The sequence below is a fragment of the Setaria viridis genome, chromosome 9 (genome assembly GCF_005286985.2).
Source record: "Setaria viridis chromosome 9, Setaria_viridis_v4.0, whole genome shotgun sequence".
Taxonomy (NCBI): domain Eukaryota; kingdom Viridiplantae; phylum Streptophyta; class Magnoliopsida; order Poales; family Poaceae; genus Setaria; species Setaria viridis.
Window position 1 is genome coordinate 24,532,521 of NC_048271.2, and position 22,526 is coordinate 24,555,046.

Sequence of the window (22,526 nt, forward strand, 5' to 3'; positions counted from 1 at the left end):
GGTGGAGTTCTGAATCACACGAGGACAGCGCGTATTTGCGCGTGTTCGAGAGTAGCTAAAGCTATATGTAAAACAAAACTCAAGTTGTAAACAAAAGGGACTTCGACTAAATAAAGGGGGCGCAGCTCCTGGAGTCCGGAGGAGGCGCCACGGCAGGAGGGGGGCGCGCGCGACCAGGGGGAGGGCCGCGACTCCCAACCCTAGGCGCCCCACCTGGGCTGCCCTGTTGGGCCATCTTGTTATTCCGCTGGGCCTTCGTTCCTTAACAGCATGATGAAGTTTAATTCTCTCGCACGGGCCCGAGTGATTGGCCCAACTGGATGATCAACTGTAGGCGCCTGAGGTGGAGGAGCAATTGGAGGCGCCTGAGGTGCTGCTGGTGTAGATGTACTCGTGGTGTCCTTATCACAAGGGAGTCGCGATGGAAGGGCAGAAGTGTACGGAGAAACAGATGCCTGGCTTCAAGGGAATTCGGAAAAATTGGCCGGCAGGTGGGGACTTAACTGTAAAATAATCCCACACTTGATCCTATCCATTGGATTAGTATCTTGTGGTCTTGTTTCATAATTTTCAAGGTTATACAGGTAGATAGATAGTTTCAAGGTTGTACAGGTAAATAGGGAGATAGTTTCCACCAGATACGTTTGCTTAAACTTAAACTGCGTGGATAAATATGCAAAATTATTTTTCATGTGCACCTACAAAACACGGGTCCGGGTACTTGACCTCGCGCTCATCTCACGCCGCGTCGCCCGCCACCCGCCACTTTGCTTGTCACTTGTCAGAGTCCTAGTCACAGCCTCAGAGTCACAGGTCACTTGCTTGTAGCTGTACTCCTCTGCTTGCCCCCCATGGACAGCGACGGCGACTGTGGCTCGGACGCCGGCGCCGAGTGGGTCTGGGTGCGCCGGCCGGCGGAGGCGGAGGCCGTTGCCGCGGCGGCCGGGTGGCCGGCGGCGGCGGCGGATGAGGAGGCGCGGCCCCTGAAGGTAGTGTTCGCGTCGCCGGCGAGGTACTTCACCGACGCGGCGCCTATCGGGAATGGTCGCCTCGGCGCCATGGTGTGGGGCGGCGTCGAATCCGAGAGGCTCCAGCTTAACCGTAAGTCGACCGCTTCCACTCTATCCATGATCCATCTGCCCTGCTCCTCTACTTCAAGTTTAGTTCGAAAAAATCTTGGGTTCTTGGTAGTCAACTTCTCTGCTCCCTATTCAGCCTTGGGTTTGATTAATCTGGAGATAAATGGTGGCAGTTAAATAACTCATGAGCGAGTCTTATCTAATTGTGGGCTGTGGGTGATTGTGATTCTGTTGGAAAATTAGACAACTGCAGGATTAAATTCCGAAGTAGATTTATCATGACAAGAACAAAACCTAGCATGCAATTCTCTAACATACTAGGCAACATCAAGCACAACATCATGATCTCAGAAAACATGATGAAATAACAGATTGTATCACGGCGTACGTACTAAGCGGGTGTAGCCGTGATGATGAGTGGTGCTGAGTGGATGACGATGGTGTTGCGGACGGAGCGCAGCAGACAGCGTCGAAGATGATGGTACGCCGCAACGCCGGACTTGGACGGAGGACGAGCCGTGGTGAAGACCTTGAGCAGTCGCGCAGAGCGCTTCCCAAAAACCTTATTCACCCTCAAAAACCCTAGCTCGACTAGATGTCTCTTTGGTAGAGGGGCTGGATTTCGACGGACCATTCACGTAGGCGTCGCGCGCCGGCGCCCATCGCCCCCGCTTGGCAAGGCGAGTGCGCGCGTGGAGCTTTCCTTTTCTCCCCACACACATAGCTTGGAGGAGTGGAGATAACCTCCATATTTATGTTGGTCATCCTCCTCCACTAGTAATGTGGGACTAAAGGTTTGCACCACTTATGCCCACATGGGCCTTTGAGATTTATTTGAAATTTCTGAAATTTGCAATGGGCCAAGCCCATTATTCCATCAGATTCATCTTGAGAATGATGGTTGATGCCTGATGGGCCAGCGGGGCGTCGGTTGGAGAGAGCCGCAGATCATGTGATGCTTGCTTGTTTATTCTATTTTATTCCTGAAACAATTCGACACATTACATGGCCATTGAAGTATGCTCTAGGCAGGATGGATGGGAACAGAAGCAGCCTAGGCCAGCCAAGATACAAGATTTGTACAATAAAGGTTCATACCTGATTAATCAGCTGCAATACACAAAAAGTAAGACTATAAGAGAATAAAAGAATAATAGAATTGGTTGATTCATTAACAAACATAGAGCACTGCAAATGCATTTGCCACGTACGGTTGCTTATCTTATTCTGCTGCCGCTATTTGGTGTTTGGTTTGCTAATATGCTGAGGAAAATGTGGGCTGCATGCCAGGTAAAACTGCTAATCTGGTAAAAGGAAACAAGAGATTTTGATATTTGACATTACAATTCGTGAGCCTTTCAAGAATTGACACTCTTATCACAATGACATGTGGGGTCAATCTGAGTCAATGACGTGGGTCTGGGTGTCAAATCTTGAAAGGCTTTTAACCTCCTGAAAACTATGCATGATGTAGTGGTTCAAATTTAAACTCTGATGTGCTTTTTTTTCTTAGAATTTTTGAAATTTCATAAGTTTCATTCAAATGTGTTCAATAGATTTGCTTGTTCAGATTTTCACATGATGATTCCCCTAAAATTAAGTTCAAAACAGACATAATTATGTAGGAGACTTTTCAATTGTGCTCCCAAACTGTGTTTGAAACAAATTTTAGGCATTGATACCTCTTTTTGTTAAAGAGCAAAGCATGCCTAGTTATGTTCTATTTCTGGCGGGGACAGTCCTCACTTAATGTTTCTGATTGGAGCATTCAAATTGTTGAATTTAAAATCTATGTTTCATATTTCTGCAAATACCTTTTTAGTTACCTTTAATCTTTTTAGAGCTTGTTGCTTTTCATTAAAAATACTTGTGAACATCTCAAAGAAAAGATATTGTCGCAGATGACACTCTATGGACAGGTGGACCTGGTAATTATACAAATCCCAAAGCACCTCCTGTTCTTTCTAAAGTAAGGAACCTTGTTGACAATGGAAAGTATCCTGAAGCCACAGCTGCTGCATATGATCTCTCTGGTGACCAAACACAGGTATAAATTGTATTTTTGGATTTTCCTTTTGGAGACATACCCAAGTTGAAATATAACCTATGATTTTACTGAAGGTCTACCAACCTCTTGGGGATATTGATCTGATCTTTGGTAAGCATATCAAGCACACGAATTACAAAAGAGAGCTAAATCTTCACACTGCAACAGTCAATGTCACATATACTGTTGGCGAGGTAGTCTACTCAAGGGAACATTTCTCCTCAAACCCACATCAAGTCATTGCGACTAAAATCTCTGCAAACAAACCAGGAAATGTTTCTTTTACAGTGTCTTTAACTACTCCACTAGACCATAAGATCCGTGTAACAGATGCAAATGAAATAATCATGGAGGGTAGCTGTCCAGGTGAACGGCCTCAAAAAGACAACAAGACCTCTGATCATCCCATTGGAATTAAATTTTGTGCCATTCTTTACCTGCAAACAAATGGTGCTAATAGCAAAGTGAAAATATTAAAGGATAAGATGCTGAAACTTGATGGTGCCGACTCTGTTATTTTACTTCTTGCAGCTGCTACTTCATTTGAAGGGCCATTTATCAAACCTTCAGAATCTAAACTGGATCCAACGGTATCTGCTTTCACAACATTAAGTGTGGCTAGGAGCCTGTCATATTCCCAGCTAAAAGCGTACCACATGGATGATTACCAGAGTCTTTTCCAGCGTGTTTCCTTGCAACTTTCACATGACTGTAATTATCAGCTTTGGGAGAATAGACTAGGTCAGTCAGCAGAGGCTGGCTCTCAGGATGCTACTGTGTCAGATTATGCTTTTCAAAGAGCTGACTGCACTAGATCGGCAGTCCTTAATGATTCTGTGAAGTCTACAGTAGACAGAATTATTACTTTTAAGGACAATGAAGACCCTTCTCTGGTAGAACTTCTGTTTCAATTTGGCCGCTATCTACTCATTTCGTGCTCAAGGCCGGGAACCCAGATTTCCAACCTGCAAGGGATATGGAGCAATGACCCTTCACCACCATGGGAGTAGGTTTTTACAATGGCATATTTTGTTTTATCTGCACTATTAAATTATGGATTCGTGGAGTATTATTGTTTATAGCTATAAATATGGAAATAGCAGCAGCAGAATAATGATTTCACCAAAAGTTCACCCTATTGGCAAAGTGTTTTGGTGTTTGGCTAAGCCCTATTGTCTAGGTCAAGTTGCTATTGGAGATACTGTAATGCTCTAAACACAAACTAATTAGTAGAAATCTGAGAAGAATAACCCGCCCCTCCCCCCCATAAGTGAATATTTTGTAACTTTAGTTTGTGTGCCACACAAACTTCTTAAATTTTCAGACCCACTTTTCCACATCAGCTTTATTTAAGGACCACATAAACTGAGCCTTAGTATTATATATTTTAATTTGTTGACATCAATAATAATTTGACTTCTAGAGTTGTTTAAAGTCACTATCCTGTCAGTACCTTAGCAAAGGAAAAAAGGGGAAAATATTTAGTGTCAAACAATCATGTAGAAAATTGTCAAATTTGCACATCTTCCCAATGCTGGTTTTCCGCATTACATTAAAAAACGTTTTGTTTCCTTTGTTTTTTTCTAGTTAGTACTGATTCATTTTATTTTTTTGGAAATAAACTATGGGTTCTTATGTGTGCATTATCTTGTTCTTACATATTTCCTGTTTCCAATATTTTCCACCAGCCCATGATTGAATTAACATTATGTATGTTTGACTTCTCAGTGCAGCTCCCCATCCAAATATAAATCTGCAAATGAATTACTGGCCAGCGCTTCCATGTAACCTTAGTGAATGCCAAGAACCACTGTTTGACTTTATTGGCTCCCTATCAGTCAATGGGGCTAAGACAGCAAAAGTAAGTAAACTGGTAGAAATATCTGAACGTTGCAATTTTCTACCTTGTATACCACTGAGAAAACTAACATTGTTTTTTCTACTCTCTACTGAACTTACCGTTGCAACTAGTATATCAGTGAGAATACATAATGTGTTGGCTGCTTACATCAGGATTGTGGAGAATTTTTCTCAATCCATATGCTATTAACTTATAATATGATGGTGTAAATCTGAATGCAGATTTTGAAGTTAGTAATAGGCAAATTCTATGTTATGCTTCTTGCATCTTTCAAGTTAAAACAATTCCAATCGTCCCTGTGAATAAAAATTATTCATATCCTACTAGTATTCAAATTCTTTTAGAACGGGGACCTGTAGGTCAAAAGGATTCATATGCAAATCCTAGATGGACAAGGATCCCCACCCCCGTAAAGTAGGACAAAGAGCAACTTTGAAGGGTCAATCTGGACTCAAAACACACCCACACACACAAAAACACACTCAACACTCACAGAAGGGAAAAAAAAATACTAAATCAGCATGCCACCATAATTAGGAGGAATGACCATACTGCCAGGGTCTAAACAGGCCATAAGGTGCTAAGCCCTTTGTCAACCAGAGGCACCATAACTTAGCCTCATCATTAAGGAGTTTAAACCTTTCTTGTTAGCCTCATCATTAAGGAGTTTAAACCTTTCTTGTGATTCTTCTCAACTCTACCATAAGGAATCAAAGCAATAAAAAAATGAAATATAAAGTTAGGTAAAGGCGAGGATCCAAGGGTTTTACAGGTTTGGGAGCAATTAAACCTTGTCCTCTTGTATGATTGTCTGACCAAATATTGAGTGTTGCCCTTATTGTTTTGTCACAGTTATTGTGATTATCTATGGAAGATGTTGATCTTGTAAAAATCTATGCTGGGGAACTGCAAGTTGAGGTGTTAGCTAGGGGCTTGAATGTCGAGGCATAGTGGAGGATGAGGTTGCTAGGGGCTTCCAGTTAGTAGTGGTGGAAAGGGACCGATGCCAACGATGCCAACGTTGTGCTGGTATTTCCTAGTAGAGTTGGTAGAGACCAAGGCCAACGACAAGATGTTAAATGATAAAGTTCTATTTTATGGCTCTGGCAGTGGGTGCATTTCTGGTGGCCAAGGTAATTTTGCTTATGGTGGATGCAGTGGTGGCGGTACTAGTGTAGTAATGGTGTTAGTGGTGGCAATTGCCTATTTTGCAGTAGTCTTTGTTAGAAAGAGTCCTAGCCCTATAAGGATTAGGTCCTGCGCCTGGATGAGTCCTGCGCCTGGCTGTTTTAGTGCTGGCCGGACTCTGTTTGTATTGGTTAAGATAGAGATATGGGGAGGAGTCCTGATCCCTTAGGTTTCCTTTCGCCTAGGATCCTCCTCCCCTATATATGTAACTGTATTGTCTCTCAATTAATTAACCTACTATTTCCACGCATCTCTATTGCTTTCATGGTATCACGAGTTTAGGGTTCTTCTCCTCAATCTCGCTTCCGCTCCAGCGCGCCGTTTTCCTGGCGTAGCCCTAGCGCGCTTCCTTCTTGGTGCTACTCCAGCTCGCCCCTCTCCCCCGGCGCTGCTCCATGGCTGGCGCCACCTCTGGTGCTGCCATTGTCGACCCTGGCAAGGTCCAGGACCCCGACACCATCGTCGACGCTGCTGCGGATCTCAAGCGCGCTGAAGACCTTCGCGCTGCTGACGAGGAACGCGAGCGAGTCGCCCAGGCCTAACGCGCGGCCGCTCTCGCCCGCGCGGCTAATGCTGATCGCGAGGCTGCTCTTGCGCAGCAAGAACGCGACGTGGCCGATGCTCGTCTGTGTGCCGCCCAGGAGCGCGCCGCCTGCGAGCGTGTAGCGGCTGCGGCCCCATCGCCCGAGGATGACGCTGCCTCCTTCTGTGCCGCCGAAGAAGGCGCCCCTGACCCCCCTCCTTGACGCGGCTCTTCTCCACCATGAAGCCGCGACTCTGCTCAATCTGCACGCCCAGGCCGTCGCCATGCAGAACATCCGAGCTCTCGTGCCGCTCCTCCTCGACGTCCACTCCACCTTCTACGCCCGGTGGCATGAATCCTTCATGCTCACCCTCACCAAGTTCTCCCTGGAGTGCCACGTCCTCTCCGATGACGTCGCCCTGCCTCGCCGGATTGGGTGCGCATGAACGCCGTCGTTCGCACCTGGATTTTCGGCACCATCAGCGACGACCTCGCCGACACGGTGTCACAGCGCGGCGTTCTTGCCCGCGTCCTCTGGCTCGCCATCGAGTCACAGTTCCTTGGGAACCGCACGACTCGCGCTCTCTACGCCGACCAGGAGTTCCGGGCCTTCTCTCAGGGGGATCTTCCCATTGTTGAGTACTGCCGCCACTACAAGAAGCTTGCTGAGGATCTTCGTGATCTTGGCGAACCCGTCTCCGACCGGACCCTCGTCCTCAACATCGTCCGGGGCCTCAACGAGCGCTTTCTCGCGCTCGATCTTCACATCCGCCGCACCAACCCCCTTCCTAGCTTCATGCAGGTCCGCTACAATTTGGCTCTCGAGGAACTCACCATGGCCAAGGCTGCCCCCGCCACTGCTCTCGCCGCGGTGCCCGGCTTCAGCGCCTCTGGTGGACCCAAGCCACCCCCTTCGCAGCAGCCGCCCCAGCGTTCCCCCCAGCGCAGTCCGGGGGAGACGCAGGTGGCTCCGGGGGCGGCACGGGTGGCTCGGGGGGCGGCTCTAATTCTGGACAGCAGCAGCAGCGCTTGAAGCGTGGGAAGCGCGGCGGCCAGAAGACAGGAGACAACAACTCCAGCAACAACTCTGGAGCCGGCGCCCTCACCTCCTCCCCGGGCCAGCCTCCCTCCGGCTACAGCTATGTCAACCCTTGGACTGGCGCCATCTACATGTGGCCTGGTCAGCACTCGCCGTCTGCCCCACGTCCTCCTGCTGGGACTGCCCAGCAGCAGCCCCAGGCTCTCTTCGTCGGTTCCCCTGGCCAATGGGCGGGTCAGTGGGGGGTCCCTCCAGCCTCATATGGGCCGGTCCCTAGCTACGTCGGCACCTCCTCGACACCTCTTGGTTGGGATCAGCAGGCCCTGGCCACCAATTTCCAGACCGTGTCTCTGCAGCAACCGCAACAACATGAGTGGTACCTCGACACCGGAGCTTCTAGCCATATGACATCTGACGCTGGTATAGTCTCTCCCACATCTTCCTCACATCATCTTCCATCCAATATTGTTGTTGGTAATGGGCATCTCATCCCTGTTACCTCTTCTGGCATTGCTCATTTGTCGCCTAACTTCCGCCTTAATAATGTCTTGGTTTCTCCGTCCCTTATTAAGGATTTGATCTCAGTTCGCCAGTTTACCACTAACAACAATTACTCTGTGGAATTTGACCCCTTTGGCTGCTCTGTGAAGGATCTACCCACTCGGAGCGTGATCGTCAAGTGTGATAGCTCCGGTCCCCTCTACCCATTGCGGCTGCCTGCTTCTGCTCTCTATGCGTCCACGTCATCTCTTTGGCACCAGTGGCTTGGGCATCCGGGCCATGAGGCTCTTTCCAAATTAGCGCACTCCTCGGCTATTCCTTGTAATAAAAGTGATCGCAGTACTCTCTGTCAAGCTTGTCAGTTAGGTCGTCATGTTCGCCTACCTTTTCATGCTTCGTCCTCTCGTGCCACTCATCCTTTTCAATTAATACATTGTGATCTCTGGACTTCTCCCGTTGTCAGTGTCTCTGGTCACAAGTATTATCTGGCTATTTTGGATGATTATTCCCATTACCTGTGGACGTTTCCCCAACAGCTCAAGTCTGACACTTACTCTACGCTCACCAATTTCTTTGCCTATGTCCGCACACAGTTTGGCGCCACCGTCCAGGGCATTCAGTGCGACAATGGTTGCGAGTTCGATAATCTCCGCGCCCGCATGTTCTTCCTGTCCCATGGCATCCACCTGCGCATGTCCTGCCCCTACACCTCCGCCCAGAACGGTAAAGCTGAACGCATCATTCGCTCCATCAACAACGTCATTCACACCATGTTGATTCAGGCAAGCATCCCTCCCACCTATTGGGCCGCGGCACTAGGTACTGGCACATACCTTCTTAACATCCTTCCAACCAAAACCCTCTCCTTCTCGACGCCACACTACACCTTACTGGGGTCTCCGTCCTCGTATGAGCATCTTCGCGTCTTTGATTGTAAGTGTTATCCTAACCTCGCCGCCACCGCTCCGCACAAGCTTTCTCCTCGTTCCGCCCTTTGTGTTTTCCTTGGCTATTCCCCACATCACAAGGGCTATCTTTGCCTTGACTGTCATTCCAACCGCGTCATCATATCGCGCCACATGGTCCTCGACGAATCCTCCTTTCCGTTTTTGGAGGCGTCTTCCCCCACGCGTGCGGCCTTTGATTTTTTGGATGACTTGACTGATCCAGTTCCAGCTCCCTTCGCGCTATCGCCCCCTTTGTTTTCTGCAGGTTCGCCAGCACCAGGATCCCACGCCGGCGTGGCTCGGGTTGCCTCCCAGCCAGCGTCTAGCCTCCTGCCTAGCCTCGACCAGACGGACCCCTCGCCGGGCGGCCCGCTGCGCGATCCTGACGCCGCAGCCTCGCTGTCTCGCCGCCTGGCGCCCACAGGAGCACCCCCCGGCTTCCCTGCAGCCCTGTCGCCCCCTTCTGGCTCCTCCCCGGTGCTGGCCCGTGGGAGGCGCCTGCCTCAGGCTGCGCCTCCAGGGGGGCCGTCGCCGTCACCCGTCGACGTCTCTGCTGCCCGCTTCCGTGGTCAGGTCTACGCTCGTCACCCCCTTGGCTCCTCGACACCTACCTGAGGGGGCGCCTCTCCGGCGCTGCCACAGCCCGCGCCGCCGTCGTCACCCGTTGATGTCTTTGCTGCCCGCTTTCGCGGTCAGGTCTACGCTCGTCGCCCCCTTGGCTCCTCGTCGACACCTGCCAGAGGGGGCACCTCTCGGGCGCTGCCACAGCCCGCGCTGCCTCCGGCCTCGTCTTCGCCACCCGTCCCCGCACCACCGGCCTCGCTGCCTGCTGTTCCTGCTGGCGCCGTGCCCATTGATCCGGTGATCAATCAACATGGCATGGTCCCCAGGGGCAAGCGCGGCATCCGGTTCCCTGCTCTCTTCGAGACCTCAGTTTTGTCTCCAGTACCATGGAGTTATCGTGCTGCTCTCGCTGATCCAAATTGGCGTGCCGCCATGGAACTAGAATACTCTGCCCTTCTCGCCAATAACACTTGGGATCTCATTCCTCGACCGCCGGGTTCTAATGTTGTGACAGGGAAGTGGGTGTTCAAGCACAAATTCAAGGCTGATGGTTCCCTTGAGCGCTATAAAGCATGGTGGGTGCTCCGTGGCTTCACTCAACGGTCAGGTATTGATTTTTCAGAGACCTTCAGTCCAGTAGTCAAGCCTGCAACAGTCCGTACAGTTCTCTCACTGGCTCTTTCGCATGGTTGGCCGATTCATCAGCTTGATATCAACAATGCCTTTTTGCATGGGAACCTGACTGAGACAGTATATTGTGTTCAGCCGTCTGGATTTGAGGACTCTGCCCGTCCAGATCATGTATGTCGCCTGAACATATCACTTTATGGCCTCAAGCAGGCGCCTCGGGCTTGGTATAGCAGATTTGCTTCCTATCTTCTTAAGCTTGGGTTTGTTGAAGCCAAGTCGGACACCTCTTCTTTCATATACCGCCTCGATGATGATCTGATTTATTTGTTGCTATATGTCGATGATATAGTCCTGACTACCTCTTCAACATCTCTCCTGAAGCGCACTATCGACGCTCTACAGCAAGAATTCTCAATGAAGGATCTCGGTCAGTTACATCATTTCCTTGGCATGCATGTCCAGCACACCCCCTCAGGTCTCTTCCTCTCCCAACGGCAGTACATGATTGATATTCTTTAGCGAGCTAGCATGAGTGATTGCAAACCTTGCACTACGTCGGTCGACGTGAATCCAAAGCTTCCTGCAGATGGTGCCCTAGTGAAGGACATTACTGATTTTCGCAGCCTGGCAGGAGCGCTTCAGTACCTGACTTTCACTCGCCCAGACATTGCATATGGTGTTCAGCAGGTTTGTCTACACATGCACGACCCGCGGGAACCACATCTGGCTGCCCTTAAGCGTATCCTACACTATGTTCGCAGCACTTCATTTGGGACTGCTTGTACGCCCCTCCTCTCAATCCGAGCTGGTTGTCTACTCTGATGCACATTGGGTAGGTTGTCCACACACTCGCAAATCAACTTCTGGTTATGCCGTGTTCCTCGGGGACAATCTTGTATCATGGTCGTCCAAGCGTTAGAATACGGTCTCTCGTTCCAGTGCTGAGGCTGAGTATCGGGCGGTCGCCAATGCCGTTGCTGAAGCTACATGGCTCCGTCAATTGCTGAGATGCATGTTCCGTTGCGCAAGGCAACTCTGGTTTATTTTGACAACATCTGCACGGTATACATGTCTTCTAACCCTGTCCAGCATTAGCGAACAAAGCATGTGGAGATCGATCTTCACTTTGTCCGAGAGCGTGTTGCCCTTGGTGATGTTCGCGTTCTTCATGTTCCGACGACGTCTCAGTTCGCTGACATCTTCACCAAAGGACTACCATCTTCGGTCTTTACTGAATTTCGGTCCAGTCTCAACGTTCGCTCCACGGACGCTTCAACTGCGGAGGGGGGGGGGGGTTTGTTAGAAAGAGTCCTAGTCCTATAAGGATTAGGTCCTGCGCCTGGCTGTTTTAGTGCCGGCTGGATTCTGTTTGTATTGGTTAAGATAGAGATACGGGGAGGAGTCCTGATCCCTTAGGTTTCCTTTCGCCTAGGATCCTCCTCCCCTATATATGTGACTGTATTGTCTCTCAATTAATTAATCTACTATTTCCACGCATCTCTATTGCTTTCAGTCTTGATGGTTATGTAACATGATGATTTGCCTGTAGAGATGAAAGCGCATGGTTCATATCATTGTCCCATCTTAAGGGACAGTGTCAGTAATTAGTATTAGAAACTAATAGGAGGCTGAGTTGATATTATTGAAAGTCTATACTAGTGTGCAGTTATAATCGAAGCAGTGTAAATAAAAAGATGTGGGTCTCATTGACAGACAATAGTTATTTCCTAAATTCTAACAAGGCATCCTAAATTCTAGGTAGAGATTTCATGTTTTTCTACATCTATTTTTTATACTCTTTCCTGACAGGTGAATTACGAAGCTAGCGGCTGGGTCAGTCATCAAGTCACAGACCTGTGGGCAAAAACATCACCGGATGCTGGTGATCCTGTGTGGGCTCTATGGCCAATGGGTGGGCCATGGCTTGCCACTCACCTTTGGGAGCACTACAGTTTTACATTGGACAAAGTGAGCAATGATGCAGGAACAAAATATGCATTATTTTCGTGTCCAACACTAAAAAGGGAAAATTGTTAGGGGGTGTTTGGTTCTTTAGTCCCGACTAAAATTCATGTCACATCGAATGTTCGGATGTTAATTAGGAGGACCAAACATGAGCTAATTATAAAACTAATTACACAGATGAAGGCTAATTCACGAGACGAATCTATTAAGCCTAATTAATTCATCATTAGCACATGTTTACTATAGCACCATATTGTCAAATCATGGACTAATTAGGCTTAATAGATTCGTCTCGCAAATTAGTCTCCATCTGTGCAATTGGTTTTATAATTAGTCTATGTTTAATACTCCTAATTAGTATCTAAACATTCAATGTGACAGGAATTTTAGAAGGCCCTAAAGAACCAAACACCCCCTTAGTGTTTCCATAGGCAGATATTAAAAGAGTAGTGTCGTCACAAATTTTATTTAGTGATCCCTTGATGGTAATTCCATTTTCTGGCAATATCTTGCGCCACTATCAAATTGAACATGTGATTCTGATCTATTCCTTTTTCCTTGCAGCAATTTTTAGAGAAAACAGCATATCCACTATTGGAAGGATCAGCTTCATTTTTGTTGGATTGGTTAATTGAGGGACACAGGGAATATTTGGAAACCAATCCTTCTACTTCTCCAGAACATTATTTTATTGCTCCAGATGGTAAGAAGGCCTGTGTGAGCTACTCAACAACTATGGACATGTCAATTATACGTGAAGTTTTCTCAGCTGTTCTATTATCTGCTGATGTAAGCCATTCATCTTTTCGAAAAGAAAAACAAAGTCCTTATCATGTCCATACTAAATAAATCATATATAGTTTTAAAATAAGTATGCTATGAATCATATTTTAATTTCTATTTTTTTCTTGAATCATTTATTTATTTTGGCAATAACTATAGATTATGAAAAACTACTCTTTGTTACCAGATTTTAGGGAAATCGGACACTAATGTGGTTCAGAGAATAAAAAAGGCACTGCCAAATCTCCCACCAGTGAAAGTTGCTAGAGATGGTACAATCATGGAGTGGGTTAGTGAATGCTGCTATTTCTTTTATCTATCATTCAATTTCCTAACTGATGTATATTCAGTGCAGTCATTTTTTTTAATACTTGTGTTCTATGTGCAGGCACAAGACTTTCAGGATCCTGAGGTTCATCATAGACATGTCTCTCACTTGTTTGGTCTTTACCCTGGACATTCTATGTCACTTGAGCAAACACCTGACCTCTGCAAAGCGGTTGCCAATAGTCTTTATAAAAGAGGTACATTTTTTTATAGTGAATGTGCATAAGAATATGTTTTAGTTTTTTGTTGTTTTTGGTTTGAGTAGAACTACTGAAAACAGATTCCTCAAAGGGAAATCAATCTCAAAGTCATCGTTCTTGTATACGTTTAGAAATATCAGGTGTCAAAATTGTTTTCTTTGGACAGTGTGCTTTCATTTGATACATTAAAATTATTTTCTTCTTCATTTTTCCTGCTCAGAACTGACATGACACTTGCAAAGGCTGATGCAAGTGTTTGCTGACAGATTAGAGGTTTCCTTTTTCAGTTATATATAGAATCAGTGTGTAATTTTTTGAACAGTTTTATGACCCTGCTTGCAATGTTCAGTTTGTTTAGTCTGAGAAATACCTCATTTTGTCCTTGCTAATATTGTACTGACTTATCCATTGATCAGGTGATGAAGGCCCAGGTTGGTCTACTTCATGGAAGATGGCCCTATGGGCACATCTTCACAACAGTGAACATGCATACAAAATGATACTGCAGCTAATCACTTTGGTGGATCCAAAACATGAGGTTTCAAGGGAAGGAGGCCTGTACAGCAATCTGTTCACTGCACATCCACCTTTCCAAATTGATGCAAATTTCGGGTAAACATGATCATTCAGCTTGGATCTGGTTTATATAGCATAGCATAATACTCTCTGATCTCAAATATAAGCAGTTTAGGATATTGATATAGTATACAAGGTGAAGGTTTGATCATCAATTTCTGCAAAAATATATTCTTCCAAATAGAAAAGGTTATGTATTATAAAACTACTTTTCATGATGAATCTAGTAGGTGTTACGATCTGAACTGTAACTCTCATCGAGAGGATGGCACTAGAAAGAGTTGGGGCAATTTTTTGGGTTTTCTTTCCACAATACCATGTCCAACCAAGGGTTGGGGATACATATTTATAGCTGGCCAAGCAGCCAACCAGCCAAGCATCAAGGCATATGCTAGTCTAAGATGCCTTTTTGATGCTGTCCTATTTAGTCTAAGATGCCTAGGACTGTCCTACCCTAAAAGTAGTCAACAAAGGTGGTGCTGCAGCAAGCATATGCTGCAGCCCCACCGTCCTCCAGTCAACAACAGCTGCAGTCCTAGGCAGGACCAGCAGCACAAGGCCTAGTACAGCAGCTGATCCTTGAAGACCAGCAGGACCAGTACAGCAGCTGGTCCTTGAAGACCAGCAACAAGACAACCAGCAAGACATATCCAGCATTCTCCCCCTAAGTCTTGTGCGTCGTCTTGTGGGAAAGTTGGACCATCCCAGTCCTGGAACAGAGCTCAAGGAACTTGATCCTCCCAAGGGGCTTAGTGAGTAGGTTCGCAAGCTGATCCTTGGTGTTGATGTAGCTCGCCTTGATGCTTCCTTCCTCCAAGCAGCCTCGGATGAAGTGATACCTCACCCGGATGTGCTTGCTCCGCTCATGAAAAACGGGGTTCTTTGCCAGGGTCAGAGCGGACTTGCTGTCCACCCTGAGCTCCACCGTTCTAGTGTCTTTGCCAAGGAGATCACCGAGCAGTCGGGCAAGCCAAAGCGCCTGAGTCGAAGCAGTGGAGGCCGCGATGTACTCAGCCTCGCAACTAGACAGCGCCACCACCTGCTGCTTGACCGACTGCCAGTTAACGAGGCACTTGCCGAGGAAGAAGAGAATCCCGCTCGTGCTCTTGCTGGTGTCGATGTCGCCGGCGTGGTCGCTGTCGCTGTACCCGACGAAGTGTGCCGTCCCGGGACACCTCGGGTAGAAGAGACCGTGGTCGAGGGTCCCCGCCACGTAGCGGACGATCCTCTTCACGGCCTGCTGGTGCTCCATCGTCGGTCGCTGCATGAACCGACTGATGTAGCCGACGGAGAATGCCAAGTCCGGCCGTGTGTGGGCGAGATAGCGAAGGCTCCCCACAAGATGCCGGTACTGCGTAGCATCTACCTCCTCCGTCGTGCTGTCGCGGCTCAACTTCAGCCTCTCCTCCATCGGAGTGAGAGCTGGGTTGCAGTCGGTGAGCCTGGCTAGCTCCACGACGCGCTTAGCGTAGGCGGTCTGTCGAAGCGTGATCCTGGAATCATCCTGGTGCACCTCGATTCCCAGGTAGAAGGAGAGAGGCCCCAGGTCACTCATCTGGAAGGTGGCCTTCATTTCTTCCTTGAACGCCGCCACCTCCGCATCCTTGGTGCCGGTGATCACCAAGTCGTCGACGTAGACACCCACCAGCAGGGCATTTTCTCCATTGCCCCGCCGGTAGATGGCCGCCTCGTGCAGGCTTTGCTCGAAGCCCATCCCTTTGAGCGTGGAATCCAACTTGGCATTCCACGCCCTCGGAGCCTGCCGCAGGCCATAGAGGGCCTTGCGCAAGCGCAGCACCTTGCCCTCCTTGTCGGGGATCGCAAAACCCGGCGGCTGGTGTACGTAGACCTCCTCCTTCAAGTCGCCGTTAAGAAACGCCGACTTGACATCCATGTGATGAACGCGCCAGCCTTCCTGGGCGGCCAGCGCAAGGAGGAGTCGCACGGACTCCATTCGTGCCACGGGGGCAAAAGCATCGTCGAAGTCGATCCCCTCTTGCTGCACGAACCCGCGTGCCACCAAGCGAGCCTTGTGCTTGACGATGGCACCGGCTTCATCCCTCTTTAGCTTGAACACCCACTTAAGGGTGATTGCACGGTGACCACGAGGGAGGTCAGCAAGCTCCCAGGTGCGGTTCTTCTCAACCGCGTCCATCTCCGACTGCATCGCAGCGCGCCATGTCGCGTGTCTCTCGGCCTCCGCGAAAGACCGAGGTTCGCCGTCGTCGCATGCAAGGTGCAACTGTGCCTCCAAGTCGCGAGGCACCAGTCCCGGCACCGGCTGGTCGCCGAGGAGGTCTTCCATCGTACGGTACCGTAACTGCTCGTCGTCGTGGTACGCGTCGACGCGCTCCTCATCGTGAGAGAGCGGAGTAGCGAACTCCACCGGGCTGTGCTCGACATGAGCTGGTGTCGAGGTAGGCGTGCCCGGAGGGGTGGCCGTCGGTGCTGGAGTACGTGGCGTCGTCGGCTGTGGTGGTGCCGGCGAGAATCTCGTCGCAGCCGAAGTCGCGGCTGGAGAGCGTGGCGACGCCGGAGTAGCAGGCGTCGGAGTCGGTGGATGTTTGGGGACTGGGGTATGCACGCTTGGCGAAGAAGAGCTGCCTACTCCCCCAGCTCCCTCGAAGTGGACGTACTCGACAGTGAAGTCGTCGTACGTCGGAGTCGAACCGTCGTCCACCGCCTTGTCCCACGCCCATCCTCGCCCTTCGTCGAACACAACATCGCGCGCTATGCGTACACGCTGTGTCTCCGGGTCGAGAATGCGGTAGGCCTTCGAACCCTCCGCGTAGCCGATGAACACTCTTGGAGTGCTCCTGTTGTCAAGCTTGCCGATGTGGCCAAGCTCCTTGGCAAACGCGAGGCAGCCGAAGACCCGCAAGTGGGACACCGCCGGCTTGCGCCCATGCCAAGCCTCGTATGGCGTCCTGCTGTCGAGCGCCTTGGTGGGCGAGCGGTTGAGGATATAGACAGCCGTCACCACCGCCTCTCCCCAGAGAACAGCCGGCATCCCCCTCTGCTTGAGGAGGGCCCGAGTCATCCCCACAACCGTCTGGTTGCGCCGCTCAACGACGCCGTTATGCTGCGGGCTGTACGACGCGGAGTAGTGGCGCTGAATGCCCTCATCAGCGCAGTACGACGCGAACTCAGCCGCCGTGAATTCGCCGCCGTTGTCGGTGCGCAGCACGCGCAGCTTGCGGCCACACTCCACCTCCGCAGCAGCCTGCGTGCGCCTGATGGCGTTCGCGGCCTCCCCCTTGCTGCCGAGGACCATCACCCACATGTAGCGGGAGGGGTCGTCGACGAGCAGCAAGAAGTAGCGTCGTCCTCCGGGTGTGGCCGGTGTCACCGGGCCACACAAGTCCCCGTGCACGAGCTCGAGCCGCTCCTTGGCTCGGAAGCTCGCCTGCTGGGGAAAGGGGAGCCGCCTCTGCTTTGTCAACACACAGACATCGCAGAACTGCTCCACGTGATCAAGGCATGGTAGGCCTCGCACCATCTCCTTGGCACTGAGCCGCTTCAGGGCCTTGAAATGAAGGTGCCCGAAGCGCTCGTGCCACTGCCACGCCTTGTCGTCCCGACGAGCGGCGAGGCAGAAGGGTTGTGCCACCTGCACATTAAGGATGTAGAGGCGATTTGCGCCTCTAGTTACCTTGGCAAGAAGGCGACGACGACGATCCCAAATCCTCATGACTCCGTCGTCGATCACCACGCGCGAACCGTTCTCTTCCAGCTGTCCCAGGCTGATGATAGAGTTCCTCAGCGCGGGGATGTAGTACACTCCGGTGAGCAGCCTGTGCTCTCCAGACTCGGCGGTGAAGATGACGGAGCCGACACCCTTGATCTCTACGCCGGAGGCATCCCCAAACTTGACGGTGCCTCGGACGCTAGAGTCAAGCTCGGTGAAGAACTCTCGCCGACCGGTCATGTGCTGGGTAGCGCCGGTGTCGAGGCACCACCCCCCAGTCCTATCGTTGCTGGAGCCGTCGCCAAGGAAGGCGTGTGCCCTCGGCTCGTCAAGGTGGAGGAGAACCGCTGCGGCCGATGCCGCTGGAGTTAGCTCGATGCTTGCATGTGCCAGGAGTAGAGCCGGCTCCTCCTCCTCCGCTAGTGCGACGTGAGCCTGGCCGTGTCTTGGCTGTCGACAGTCCTTGGCCCAATGGCCAAGCCTGCCACAGTTGCGGCACGTGTCGTCGCGTGGCGGCCTGTGCTCGCCGGCGGCACCACCCTGGGCGCCTCCTCGCGCGCCGCCAGCACCACCCTGGGCGCCTCCTCGCGCGCCGCCCTCGGCACCTCGTCGAGCCTTGGGCGCCTTGCGTGGCTTGCAGCGCCTGCGGCCGCCTGTCGAGGAAGAAGGCTCCCCCTTCTTCCGATCACCCTGGCGGGCCTCCCACTGCTCCTGAGTGAAATGGAGCTTCCCGCCAATGATGACAGGCCTGAGGGAGGCTGTGACTCGTCGCTGTCGACGACCTTGAGGCGACCTATCGCCTCCTCGATCTGCTTGTACTTCTCTTGTACGCAGCGGAGGAGCTTCTCGACAGCTCTCTCCTCGCTGTAGGTGTCGTCGCCGTACTGCACCATCTTCTGCAACAGAGTGTTGAGACGGAGAGCAAAGTCATCAACGTCCTTACCTGGCTTGAAGGCCAGGTTCTCCCACTCCTTGCGAAGTGCCTGCAGTGTGGACTTGCGGGCGCGATCGCTGCCGATGCGTGCCGCAGCGACGGCGTCCCAAGCCTCCTTGGCAGTCCGCTTCTCGGGCGGGACTGCAGCGATGAGGGCGTCCAGCGCCCGTCGATCCTCATCGTAGTCGACGTCGCCGTACCGGACTGCCTCCCACATGTGCCGCACCTGGAGCCTCACCCTCATCACCGCGGCCCACTCGACGTAGTTGGTCTTGGTGAGGGTAGGCCACCCACCACCGGGGCCGACTTCCCTGACAATAGCATGGGCCCCGTGGCGACCATGACGGCGGTCCGGGGAGGGAGAGCCACGCTGCCTATAAGGGCCGCGCTCTCCGTCGACCCAGCCGCCATGCCGCCGATCGAACTCCATCTCCGCCTCCAGCTGGGCAGCCCTCTCCCGCAATCGCTGGACCTCCAGTGCGACGTCGATGTGCGGGTCGCCCTGGAAGTCGCGGTCACCATGTCCGCTAGGAACACGGTCGTCGCGTGCGCCCCCGCCTGGAGCGCCGCCGGCGCGTGCACGCCCGTCTGGACTGCCGCCGCCGCGCCCGCGGGGGTGCTCGGCTGCCCACTGAGCCGCCCGTTCCTGCGCCGCCTCCCTTGCTTGCACGAGCTCTACGTCGGTACCGCCATCGGCAGAGGTAGCGCTGCTGATGCTACCGCCACGTAGAGTCTCGAGCTCCGCTGCCGCCACACGTGCCGCATCTGCCGCCGTCGCCGCTTCCGCTTTCGCCCTTGCTGCAGCCAGCTCCGCCGCCGCCAGCCTGGACGCCCTTGCCGCCGCCGCAGCGATCTCCGCCGCCACTCGGGTACGCTCCTCTGCCGCAGCGAGCTCGGCCTCCTGCCGACGCCGCGCGCTCGAGGCGACCGAGTGCTGAGACTGTCCTGCGGACATAGCGCGCCACCGGGGGGCTGCGTGGGGAAGAGGCTGCTTTCGACGAGCTGCCACTCGTCTGCGTAGAGGGAGAGGAGTGAGCAGGGACAGCCAGTGCTTCTGCTACCGGCTGGGGACGAAAGGTGGCTGGGGAGGGTTGTGAGCAGGAGATGTTCAAGCTACAGGATAGTACGGCTCTGATACCAGTTGTTAGGATCTGAACTGTAACTCTCATCGAGAGGATGGCACTAGGAAGAGTTGGGGCAATTTTCTGGGTTTTCTTTCCACAATACCATGTCCAACCAAGGGTTGGGGCCAAGCAGCCAACCAGCCAAGCATCAAGGCATATGCTAGTCTAAGATGCCTTTTTGATGCTGTCCTATTTAGTCTAAGATGCCTAGGACTATCCTACCGTAAAAGTAGTCAACAAAGGTGGTGCTGCAGCAAGCATATGCTGCAGCCCCACCGTCCTCCAGTCAACAACAGCTGCAGTCCTAGGCAGGACCAGCAACACAAGGCCTAGTACAGCAGCTGATCCTTGAAGACCAGCAGCAAGACAACCAGCAAGACTTATCCAGCAGTAGGATCAGCTATTGATAGTCAAAAGTCAAGTTTTGACTTAGGACACACCTAAAACTACTTATATTTGTGATTGTAGGGATTATGCTGAGTAAGTTTAAAAGAACTAAATCAACTAGGTTTGATTAAGCTACACAAATCTGCACCTTTTTTTTTGTGGAAAGGAGGCTTATTTAAAAGAAGAGAATTTGAAGGTGCTTAATAGACAAAGGGTGGAGTGAAGTGTGCCAGCTGAAACAAGCAACAAAAGAATAAACTAGCAATACAACACAGGCACAGACAATCACAAAACTACTAAAGGAAAACACATGATCCAGAGCCAACTCAAGGAAAGCTCTCCTCACATCCTCTTGAATCCTCAAAAATAACTATTGTTAGAATGGCTTTCAAGGTGGAATGTTCTTGCGTTTCGCTCCTTCCATGTGTTCCAACATGTGTAGAACTCGATGCCCGAGACTATTCTTCTTTATCCCTTCTCCATCGCTGTTTTATAGAGTAGGAAAGATAGAATGCATGTAAATCATGGGATGTATTGCAATGAGCCGAGTGGGCGCATATATAGGGGTGCAAGACTTGGGAGGCAAGAGACCTACCCTAGATATTTGCTACACTACCAGCTATACGTATAGGGTCATACAAAATGTAGAACTGCAAGCCATAGTGTGCCATCAATCAGTACAGAGGCTGGAATATTAATACATATTCCCTTTTCTAAAAAAAGGCCATAGTGCGCTATTCTTTCGGAAAACTGCACTTCGAAGGAAAGCTTTTAGAAAACAACACATTCAGTCAATAGATTTATGAGAAAAGCTACATTTCTTGGCATCAGGGGCGGATCTAGGGCCCGGGCTGCCCGGGCTGCAGCCTGGGGCGAGCCCATGTAGCCTCTTTAACATATGTGGTGTTTAGCCTTAAAAAACTATGATCTCAATTAGAGAAAGGAGGTCAGGAGGCGTGAATCAGCAGCTCAGCCCGGGGCGCAGCTCCATTCTGGATCCGCCCCTGCTTGGCATACCTTTCGCAAGTTTTACTGAATATGTTTAGCTGGACCTACCTGTGACATATGATAAGTTGTGTCTGCTATGGCGCATAAGAAACCAAAGTGGCCTGGAAATCCATCATCCAAATGGCATGAACTCCTTTGTCTGGTTGACTGCTCCTTTGCCACATCATGATGAGCAGGTCATAGTTGACACGTCCAACAAAGATGGGGTGGAAACTACCATGTGACATGTCAATGACATATTGATTTGCAAATATTTCTTGTCGAAATGCAGTTTTGTGATAGTTCATTAAAAGTACATATTTTTTCTTGAAATTATCATAATGCTTTTGTGATGTGGAGTTGCTGCTCTGTTCCACAGGCCTCTTTAAAACCATCAGTTTGAAGAGGCCTTTAGGCCCTTCAACATGTGATGAAACAAATTAAAACCTATTAGCTACTCAAGAAAAAACCTAGTATTAGTCGCACTGCTATTTTTAGAGCACCAAGTTGTGCATGTCCTAATGGTCTTTTCTTACAGGTTCCCAGCTGCACTGTCGGAAATGCTGGTACAGAGCACTGGGACTGACTTGTACCTGCTCCCTGCTCTACCACGCAGCAAGTGGCCTCATGGCTGTGTTAAAGGCCTGAAGGCCCGAGGTGGTGTGACTGTAAACATCAGCTGGAAGGAAGGGGGCCTCCGTGAAGCTCTGCTGTGGTCTAGTAGTGAGCAGATTTCCTTTGCAAGGCTACACTACGCAGACCGGACTGCCCCCTTCAGCCTCTCTTCGGGTCAAGTCTACAGGTTCGGCAGGGATTTGAAGTGCTTGAAGACTTGGCCACTGTGATAGCGCATATCTATGCTTCAATCGGAAGGTAGAATTGGCTGAGAAGATTCAAGAAGTCTTCTGGGAAGAGTCAGCCAATAATCAATCTCAATAAACCATCGCACATATCAAACTTGTGCTTTGCTGTTCATGTTTCAACATTCAGCTTGAGCTATACAATGTGTTCATTTGCGTTTCAGTGCGTACATGTGTAGACATCGCACCATCTTACACTGGGCATGTGCATTCTGTGATTTCTGTCTACATTTCCTCTGGATGAAAACGTGCTGCAGAACAGGTAAGAGATGAAAGGTCCTCTAGGTTTTGGCATCGCGCCTACATCACCCATCTT

General features: G+C 50.6%; 1 protein-coding gene across 1 annotated transcript; it reads left to right on the forward strand.

The window, feature by feature from the left end:
• Window positions 1–746: 746 nt before the first annotated feature.
• On the forward strand, window positions 747–22,373 carry LOC117839482 (alpha-L-fucosidase 2). Its single transcript, XM_034719821.2, has 10 exons — window positions 747–1,101; window positions 2,981–3,126; window positions 3,201–4,132; window positions 4,855–4,987; window positions 12,189–12,347; window positions 12,909–13,133; window positions 13,315–13,416; window positions 13,516–13,651; window positions 14,071–14,266; window positions 21,889–22,373. Exons 1-10 carry the CDS (start codon window positions 852–854, stop codon window positions 22,193–22,195), a joined length of 2,586 nt encoding a protein of 861 aa, XP_034575712.1. The 5' UTR covers window positions 747–851; the 3' UTR covers window positions 22,196–22,373.
• The last annotated feature ends 153 nt before the right edge of the window (window positions 22,374–22,526 follow it).